The sequence below is a fragment of the Opisthorchis viverrini genome, assembly GCF_000715545.1.
Source record: "Opisthorchis viverrini unplaced genomic scaffold opera_v5_314, whole genome shotgun sequence".
Lineage (NCBI taxonomy): Eukaryota > Metazoa > Platyhelminthes > Trematoda > Opisthorchiida > Opisthorchiidae > Opisthorchis > Opisthorchis viverrini.
Window position 1 is genome coordinate 29,437 of NW_008751973.1, and position 10,410 is coordinate 39,846.

A 10,410-nucleotide genomic window follows, 5' to 3' on the forward strand; every position below is an offset into this window, starting at 1 on the left:
CGGTAAACCTGAATCGTTTTCGGTTCAGGTCACATGAAGGAAGTTAAGCGCCATATGATGTGGGATTATGAAATAGTTTGGCGCCACAATGAAAACTTCTGGATTACAAATTCGTTACCCATTTGTTTATGTTTTGATGTCAAAGTATCCACTTTCGATTTTAACTGATAATGTTGCACTTTGAAGACTGAGGATCTAAGGCGTCTTCAGGTCTTCTTCCGTCGACTCCTTCTGAACCATAGTTGGGATTGGCTGATAACAAAGAATTCGTAACGAAGTGATCAAGTAGGTTGGTAATTGTCAAGGCCTCAGGTAACTCAATCGTAAAATGCGTGTAGCACCACAGAATACGGTGGATGGGGCTTGTGCGACGCATGCCCAGTTGTCGTCTACTGAGAATGTTACTTTCTACACCAGACTCCGAGTGGCACAAAATATGGAGGGGATGAAGTATGCCGTGGCAGAGTGGAGTGGAGGAGATTAATGGTGCTGTCCACTTTCTGGGATAGGGTACTTAATCCACACTGCTTGGTTGGAATCATTCCAAGATATAGCTGTTGATTGGTGCCGGTTTCTATCCAAATGGAAATCAGTCCAGCGGAATTTAGTGTACTGGCTACTGCGTTCCCGCTTTGCCTTGCGAGGAGGAACGTATTGTCGGATGACATTCATTCTTCGATGCGTTTAGATGAATGCAATGAGGGAGGTGGAAGTCGCGTGCCTATTCAGCTTTGTCCACCCTAAGGATCCTTTTTTCAGTGAAATGGCCTTTGGGGTAGCTGAGTCATGGATTACCAATATTCGCCGACGTGTTAGCAGGCGCATAGAAATTTTCAAGACTCAGTTCAACTTGCAGCCGGTTCCTGTCCCAAATATGCAACCTGCTAAATTCATCCCTTCGGTTATCTCAATCTATCCACCTAATACACACGAGATGCAAGAAATGGTGTTCATTTTGATGAATAGTAAACCACCAAACGAGAAGGAATTATCGGCGGAGCTTTTCAGGACCTTAAGGAGGCTGCTGTTCTATCCAATCATCGACCTTTTAGCCAAAATATGGTCATTGGAATCCATCTCGATTTCTCGGTGGAAGTCAATCATTTTCCGATCTTCGAAAGAGAACTGAAAACAGATTGTTCACATCGTCAGAGGATGCCTTAATTCAGTTGCGTTCAAGATTTTGGTGGCTATCATTCCTCACAATCATTCAGCGGTACGTGATGTCGAGATATGCAAGCCAGTCCCCGTCATCGAAGGGGTTGAATTCACCAAGTTTTCAGTCGGTGGCAACTTTTGGAACCGTCATGCTTGTCAACGCCCTACCGTCGTTGTCTCCTGAGCTGCTTTGGATTCTGTTTTCCTGTCCGTACTGTGGGATTATCTGGTAGTATTGGTGTGCTGGCGAAATTCGTGAACATCCTGAGATGCATTGAAACGATTGATCGCGTCCACTTTTAGGGTCAACTAGCGGTGTTTGGCAAAGGGCCCCAATCTCCCATTTCCTATTTAACTTCACTGACAACATCCATATGGGTGCAATGTCTGAACAAACGTGCTGTGGCATGGAACCTGTATCGGGTGACAGGATTCAGTAAACAGACCACGCTGAGTGTATGGTTCTTATGGAAAATGACATGAAATACCCACCGAACACGATTGTCCGCCTCACATAGGAAGGAAACCATTATGGCATGGTCTTCTCAATAACGCTGTGAATCCGTTGCTCAACGCTGGTCTGGACCCGTAATTGGACTTTTTAATGCTGTTGAAGCACTCGAAATGGTTAACCGCTTTAACTACCCGGAGAGCCAGGTATCTGGACACCGAAATCTAACTCATCACCGTCATCATTATCAGCAACGTGAGTCTCGACACTAACGCTTCATTGTTGTACAACTATACTGCCGTACATCCACTTTAAAGCCTTAGAGTAACCAAACCAGGAAAGAGTGTGAGGGAGAAGACCTGGTACTGGCCTATCGCAATCACTCTGAGATGCCCACAAGAATCAGAAAATCTTGCAAACAACTGACAACCCGACGCTAGTGATATCGATTGGCCTCTATTTGTTGCAATGTTTCCAGCCAGGCGCGATGGAATCGGAGACACGGGGGCCCCATCCTGTAGGCGGATCGCACTGATAACACCCAGAGCCCTCACAATCTATTGTACCCTTCTACCAAGTTACGTCGTCCACCCTGCAGTTTGGCATTTTGAAAGAGGCACGGAGAATAACACTCACCTCGGGCCGAGCCGCCACAGTTGATGGTGCTGGATTTTCTCCGCGACGGAGTATCCGATGTACAACCAAATACCCGTTTTCTACTAACTACGAATTCGTTGACGCCATTTGACGATAGAAACATTTCCGAGACGTCGATGGCAAAGAACTGAAAAAGCCTCACATCATCTGTCCGCAGAAGCCACGTCTCGCAATGATACAACAATACATCCCTTATTGTAGCCTGGTACATGCGAGTCTTGAGAGCCAGTGATGTGTCTTTTCGACACCACAAATGGCGCAAATTAGCAAACGTGATTCTGGCCTTTGAGACTTGCGCATTGACTTCATCAGACACACTTCTGTCGGAGCTACTACAACTACCGAGGAATGTAAGATTCCTTACAATCACAGTGCTTCTTGAATTACGAAGGGCACTTTCAGATGGTGCAGGTTCTGAAGTGTGGCTTTACACTTCGAAGGTGCGAGGCGCATGCCAAAAGATGGTATCCTGGTAGCCAGTTAATTCAACCTGAGGCGGCCTTCCTGTAGCACATTGAGTTGAAGAGTATTATAACCGGGAAATCCAGTTGAATCTCTCGGTAACATCACGCCAAATTTTAAGTGACCATACAGCTCCAGATTGATTCTTTATTGAACTCCATTTATCTTGACAGACCATGTTTCGGAGGGCTCACGCGCGCTCTGATCCACCGGCCACTCGACATGTGCTTCAGACATCAAAATTCAACTTTCCAACCAATCCCGGAGATCTATGTGAGCTCGAGGAATTCACGGAAGCTTTTGTGCAGAAACGGATGGAACTAAGTAAGGAAATTTCGGCGTCTTTATGTCCTGAAACTACAACGGGCACTCATAAGATGTGTGGTATCACTTGCTACCGTACACTCTCAATCAAACATTATTCAGATGTGACATTAGTTGTGGCCCCAACTTTCTGGTGCGCCATTTATTTGTAATGTTCCAAAGTTTGTTTCTACAGTTATGCTACAGATCACCTGTAGAAAATAACGCGGCAAAACCCCGAATAAACTGATTTTCGGCTCCAGATTAGCCGCTAATGCACCGTAGATTGTGAGAGGTGACATACGCTCAACTACGAGTCGACTGACCATTGGAAAAGCTATCTTTCTGAGGTCAAGTCTATCATCCACTACCCTATATGCTATTAACTTAATTCGGGCAACATCCCGGTGTTTGTTATCTCGTTTGGGTTGCGTGAGACCTTTAGACAACGTATAGCCATATTATTTGTAATCGTCAGAACGATTTTAAAATAAAGGCTTGGTGAGTTGACCTGGACACACATTCACTGCTCATTCTGACCAAATCCATCTGTTTCAGTATATATATCATCCAAAGTGCTTTTCGAATGCTTGTACCCATTGAACCACTGTAGCTATATGATGTCCGACCCTTCTCCCTTTCAACTACACTTCACTGTGATATTAACCTCAGTTAGTGCTCCTATTTTTCATAAATTGGATAATTCCGCTCCACAGTTCCGTATGCGCATCGCACTTGTAAAGTATAAAATGCCACTGCAAGATTGGGTCGGATCAAACCCAAACCAAACGGTTTGATGTTGTATGTAAGTTTGTTTACGTGGGCAGCTGCATAAGTCTCAGTGGTCTGGCAGAAGACGAAATCACTCTCCCGTTGGGGAAGGCCAGAGTAGCGTTTGCTAACCTCGGACATTCGTGGTGCCAACGTGACAGCAGCTTGACTCTCAAGGGTAGAGTATACAATGCCGTGATCCGATCTGTCCCAATTCGTGAATCAGTGACGTGGTCGCTGCGCGTGGATAACCTTCAAAGGCTGTTTGTGCCTGACCATCAGTGTCCCCGAACCATGGAGACAACCCCGAGGCATTCAGTCCGTGATTTGGCAGCAAATGATGATAGTCCTCACTAGTCTACTCAGTCGCCTTGGTAACTGCAACCACCTCGGATTGGGACCCCAGGACGAAAAAACAATGGTTATTGATCCTGACAGATATGGCTGTGTCGTCCAGCCCACGGCGCTCTTACATCATAGCTGTTACCTTTACTCCGTAGCTCTTAATTCCTGTCATAACAGACAAACAGAGCCGTTTGACGTCACTGAATTGATTAGGCCGTCGCTTTGAACGCGTGGCTCTCATTCCCTCTTCTTCCTTATCCTCAATGAATGAAGCTCTGGCAGCTGGAGCCAGTACATTCTGGTGCATGGTTTGTGAGCTTAATAACTGATTGACTGACGTACTCGACGTCTACTGGCAAACGTCCTCGCGCTTAAGTAGCTGGGATTTCAGTCATAGAATTTCAAGAGGTACATCAATAACAAGGTTGAAGAGGAACGCTGTTAGAAAGCAGCCTTGTCTTACTCCACTGGAAGTGGTGAACCCAGGCGAAAGCTTGCTGTATACTCGCACGCGTCCACAGGAGTTCAAATCAAGTGCCCTCACTTCGAAGGGTCACCTTTGATTGCCAGATACCGCCAAAGTCTCTGACAGTCGGCAGTCAAAGGCGCATTTCAGATCAAGGAAAACGACCAGTGCGGAACGTTTGATAGAATGGCACCTTTCGAGGCCTTGTCTCAAGGTAAGCATGCACTCGATACATCTTCGACCAGGGTGAAACCTAGCTTGATCCACACGAGTAGTGGGACATTCAAAGTGTCCACCACACACCACTGATGTTCATGCATGCAGCTGAACTAGAAGGTTCGTAGCGTGAGTAGGAATACACTGAGAGTAATATAAGGGTAATGGATTGTTTAGGAGGGTAAGAGGCGGGTGTCGTGGATCTTTTCTATGGGAGGGTAGATTATAGTATTTGCATGAAGTCGGGTACAACACAAACGCAGTCGGCCACTGCCTTATTCAAACTGATAGTCACTTCGAGCCACTGAACAATGAAGTCAAGCCAAACGTCTGCAACTTACATGGAGCGTTATTATAGGATCAAAAGTCATCATTCAACTGGGTGTGGACAATGATGGTCGCTGAGAGTCAGTTACCTCCAGCACTTCCGGAATGTCCGGAGTGTTCGTGCGGATCTTTTGCGGATGGACACGCGAAACATGTTGGATAAGCATATTAAATCACAATTCAAGACAATAATGCAAAATATAATCCCAAGTTAATAAAATAGAGTTTAACTAGCAACAAGATGCTAAGTTCGGCATGGTAACCAAACCCGGGGCTCTTCGTTGGGAATCAATTGACTCATCCCATACCATTCCCGCTTGTAGATACTTCTATTTACGGAACGTATTCAAATGTACCATATAGCCCGAAGTCTTTGATGCATCACATCACTCTGAACAATGAACATGATGCGTTCCCTCCATTTACCTTGCAGATCTTTCTCAGAAAATGGTGGCAAGATCCTTGAAACAACTTTATGGCATTAATCGTAGTGCAACGTTTATTTCTCGGATAGAACGCCTTGATATTGGCCTGAGCCACTACCTGAGCGTGTACCCTGTCCTACTTCAGTGGCTAAAAGGTACTGAAGATCCGGAAACCTGTGAAGCCATCATACGCACTGCCCTTGGTGGTCAGCCCACAGACAGCTCCACACCCGTCCACTCCCAACGCGTAAGTTGTTCCTCATTTGTGTGTTGTTTCATGGAAATAGGTATCTTTTCGACGTGTTCTGGGCGGAGTGAAGTACGCTCTGCGCCCCACGAGAGGTGAATGTGCACTGTTAGCTGGACGGATCGTTATGAGCTCTTAGTTTACTTTCACGAGGTCGCAACATCACTTAGGGTGTGGAAATTGCGGGACTACTAGTGTATCTTGATTGTTAGCGTCTAACAATTTCTCTAAAACTTGCACACGTCGACCAATATCTACAAATGAAGTCGGAAAACAGATTAGGGTTTTGTCCAAAAGATAAACTTAACCAACGTTAAAACGCTCACGATCGGTGTCAAAGTGTCCACCACACACCACTGATGTTCATGCATGCAGCTGAACTAGAAGGTTCGTAGCGTGAGTAGGAATACACTGAGAGTAATATAAGGGTAATGGATTGTTTAGGAGGGTAAGAGGCGGGTGTCGTGGATCTTTTCTATGGGAGGGTAGATTATAGTATTTGCATGAAGTCGGGTACAACACAAACGCAGTCGGCCACTGCCTTATTCAAACTGATAGTCACTTCGAGCCACTGAACAATGAAGTCAAGCCAAACGTCTGCAACTTACATGGAGCGTTATTATAGGATCAAAAGTCATCATTCAACTGGGTGTGGACAATGATGGTCGCTGAGAGTCAGTTACCTCCAGCACTTCCGGAATGTCCGGAGTGTTCGTGCGGATCTTTTGCGGATGGACACGCGAAACATGTTGGATAAGCATATTAAATCACAATTCAAGACAATAATGCAAAATATAATCCCAAGTTAATAAAATAGAGTTTAACTAGCAACAAGATGCTAAGTTCGGCATGGTAACCAAACCCGGGGCTCTTCGTTGGGAATCAATTGACTCATCCCATACCATTCCCGCTTGTAGATACTTCTATTTACGGAACGTATTCAAATGTACCATATAGCCCGAAGTCTTTGATGCATCACATCACTCTGAACAATGAACATGATGCGTTCCCTCCATTTACCTTGCAGATCTTTCTCAGAAAATGGTGGCAAGATCCTTGAAACAACTTTATGGCATTAATCGTAGTGCAACGTTTATTTCTCGGATAGAACGCCTTGATATTGGCCTGAGCCACTACCTGAGCGTGTACCCTGTCCTACTTCAGTGGCTAAAAGGTACTGAAGATCCGGAAACCTGTGAAGCCATCATACGCACTGCCCTTGGTGGTCAGCCCACAGACAGCTCCACACCCGTCCACTCCCAACGCGTAAGTTGTTCCTCATTTGTGTGTTGTTTCATGGAAATAGGTATCTTTTCGACGTGTTCTGGGCGGAGTGAAGTACGCTCTGCGCCCCACGAGAGGTGAATGTGCACTGTTAGCTGGACGGATCGTTGTGAGCTCTTAGTTTACTTTCACGAGGTCGCAACATCACTTAGGGTGTGGAAATTGCGGGACTACTAGTGTATCTTGATTGTTAGCGTCTAACAATTTCTCTAAAACTTGCACACGTCGACCAATATCTACAAATGAAGTCGGAAAACAGATTAGGGTTTTGTCCAAAAGATAAACTTAACCAACGTTAAAACGCTCACGATCGGTGATAATTGGTATCAAGGAGATAGAAAGAAAACGAAAGAAAGCGTTCAGCTGTAGCACCCTTCCGGTGCCTAGCTGCCATGCCACCTGAAGGGAGCACGAGGGCTGGGATACTGCCAGGTTGCCCAAGCACAGACAGGGGAAGTCGAGAGGCCCAGGTTGGGTTCGAACCACGGACCTTCCAGTTAGTAGATTCGCGCTCTAACCACCTGAGCGTTGAGCCTCACTGGTCCTAGTCTTTTGTGCTGCCCACAAGGCACAGTCGTTCCCGAAATATCTGTTGCACTTCTGTCTTCACTATATCCCGAAGTTTGCTAATTCTTCGTCAAGGAATCTCTTCCATGGTTTACCGCCAGGATTTTGCACCCCTCATTTCTTAACCTTACAATCCAAATGATTGCGGATTGATCATCAAATTTAGTTTACCGCCTCCGGAATCGAGACACCTGAGGAATGATGAGGAATTCGGACAACACTTCTGCAATTACCGCACCCTGCATGATTAGATCGTTCGGTGGACGACTAAGTCAACCTTTTTCACTGGATTTGGTACGAACAGTATGCCTTCATAGCTCTAGGACTAGGTGATCACATCGTCTAGCCTTCCACTTGCATCTTAAGCAGTAGAAGACTTTAAAAAACTCCCTAAATGAGCGATATCCATTCATTGAAAGCGATATCCAGGAGTAACCACACTATCCTACTCCTATTAACATACTTTGTTAGGAACCAGGTAACAGAAGACACCTAAAGAGGCATTGTTTACAAGTGCTGCGGCTAAAACTTTTGCTCTACTGTTGGCTTTCGGAGAGAGTTTCTAAGGGTCACAGTGTTCGGCGGAACTCTCGTTTGTGCGTTGTATTTACGGTCAGCTGTTACAAGTTGGTTTGATTTGAATCAACATGGGTGACTTGCTTTTTCAGTGATCACTGGGGCTTTAGCGAACTGAAAATCAATCGTTTGGTTATAGCATTCTTCTGATAGCACCCGAAGGAGAAAAAGCACTAGGATGCTGTCTTTTTCTCTACTTCAGACAGGACTGATCCAAAACACAGAGTTGGGGTATTTCGTTGATCATTTGATATAGCTATACCGGTTCGACAGGCAGGAAGGGCGTGTATCTGCATGGATGATACCCACCCAGTCAAAGTTGGGGTGAAACGAAACACTGGGTTAGCCTACCTTGATACAGTCCGTGCTGCTACAATGTGAGGGTCTAAAGGCCCAGTCGGTCATTTGAAAGCCTCATCGATGTGCCGAGCGTCAAGTAGTTGGTAAATACCGTAATCACTCCCCTTATTCCCTCTGAACATCGGTTCGCTTTACCTCAATGAACGGCAGTTTAAAGAACTGGAACTACATAATCTACGTCTGGAAAAGTGCGAATCCATTGGAATCTAAAAGTGCTTTGCTTTCTATGGGCTCATTTGATAGTTTTACTGTTAAATGTTGCACTTCATGTTTTTTTCAGAACCAACCAACTACTCCAATGAGATTTGCAAAACAACGCCTTCGAAAGACTTTGAGTAATGAGATGAAGAAAGCACTTGAAGAGGCCTTTGCAAAGGTAAACTTTCATCATGACTTATTTTTGGGTGTTGATTGTTTACAACTAAACTGCAGACTAATTTGATTGGATGTAGACAGTCATCCTTCTGGAGCGCCCGTTTTTCGAGTCTGTTTTCGCTATGGGTTATGCTACACAGCCTTTACGAAGAGACTGACCTTACCGTGGTGTGACGGTTTGCGCACCTGAGCGATCCATTGAGCTATAATGGGGGGTATCTCCGCGACATTCACAGAGTCTCTCATACCAGATTGGTTAATGGTTAAATGTCTGGCAAACAGTCTCCTGGTCCTCGAGATTAGGGGTTAAAACATGTGGCGACTTGTTCCTAGAAACAGTAATGCATTTGCATTTCTTGCCTGCCTTGCGGTTAGGCTTTTGACCCAAAGGCTTTTGTTGAGGACCCCAATCGTCCTCCTGTGTAGATGTGGGCGCCTTGACACGCACAACCACGATACCTACGTCTAATAATGAACTCACGCCACATCGCGTGGTACCATCAGCTGGGTTGTTTTACTCGGTGCATACAGCAGGGCGGTAAGCTAAAACGGGCTACTGCTGATGCCTCCCTTCTTTTTCTTTCAAATACCTTCTCTTCCCCCTCTCCCTACCCCATTAATAACCCTTTCCTTACAGACCCGGCGTTTAGGGCTGAGGATTCGTCTTGCATCCTATTTGCGTGCAACGTCTGCTCATCACTTGGCGCCGACATCCTCAGGTATCTCGAAATCCATCTTCAAGCCTCGACGCCCAGTCTATCTGGCCGCCTTCAATGTCCGCACTCTGAAGCGAGCAGTTCAACAAGCTGCTGTTGCTCTCACACTGGACTCGCTTGGTTTTGATGTGTGCTGTGTCTCTGAAACAAGGATTCAAGATACAAGCACAGTGACTGAGCTAACCGCTCCGTCAGTCTCCACTCGCTTCCAGATACGTATCTCTGGTGATCCAGAAGCTACTGCGGCGCGATGTGCAGGGGTTGGTATCGTCCCAAGTCATCGGGCTAAAGTATCCTTAATTGACTGGGTACCTGTTGATAGTCATCTCTTTGCGTTTCGTCTGGCAACGTCTGTTGATTGATGTCTATCTGTCTTGCTGCTTATGTCCCACCTGACTAGCTCCGACGCCGTCAGACAGGTTTTACGACGCTCCAAATCCCCTGCTGCGGCGAGCTAGAAGCTCAGACATCGTGGTGGTTGCCGGAGATATGAATGCTCGAGTGGGCAAGCTTAGTGTATCTGAGACTCAATTGGGAGGTCGACATGGACTGGACTCGGTACGTACGGACAATGGGGAACGATTGCTTCAGCTGTGTGCTGATCGCAGGCTGTTTTTATGCAGTACGAACTTCCGAAATAGCCGAAGTCGTCTGGCCACTTGGTGTCCTCCAACAACAGGCCGGCCACAAACTCAAATCGACCA

The 10,410-nt window shown here is 46.0% G+C and overlaps 3 protein-coding genes across 3 annotated transcripts; 2 read left to right on the plus strand and 1 right to left on the minus strand.

Moving 5' to 3' along the window:
* Window positions 1–688: 688 nt before the first annotated feature.
* T265_09898 (hypothetical protein) lies at window positions 689–1,129 on the plus strand (the record flags this gene model as incomplete). The annotated part of the gene is made up of 1 exon (XM_009176110.1): window positions 689–1,129. One exon carries the CDS (start codon window positions 689–691, stop codon window positions 1,127–1,129), a length of 441 nt encoding a protein of 146 aa, XP_009174374.1.
* A 1,775-nt stretch (window positions 1,130–2,904) lies between these two features.
* On the plus strand, window positions 2,905–10,068 carry T265_09900 (hypothetical protein; the record flags this gene model as incomplete). The annotated part of the gene is made up of 4 exons (XM_009176111.1): window positions 2,905–3,052; window positions 5,590–5,828; window positions 6,867–7,094; window positions 9,628–10,068. 4 exons carry the CDS (start codon window positions 2,905–2,907, stop codon window positions 10,066–10,068), a joined length of 1,056 nt encoding a protein of 351 aa, XP_009174375.1.
* T265_09899 (hypothetical protein) lies at window positions 4,701–9,236 on the minus strand (the record flags this gene model as incomplete). Its single annotated transcript, XM_009176112.1, has 3 exons — window positions 4,701–4,866; window positions 7,421–7,602; window positions 9,150–9,236. The coding sequence occupies 3 exons, from the start codon at window positions 9,234–9,236 to the stop codon at window positions 4,701–4,703; spliced, it is 435 nt and encodes a 144-aa protein (XP_009174376.1).
* Window positions 10,069–10,410: the final 342 nt, after the last annotated feature.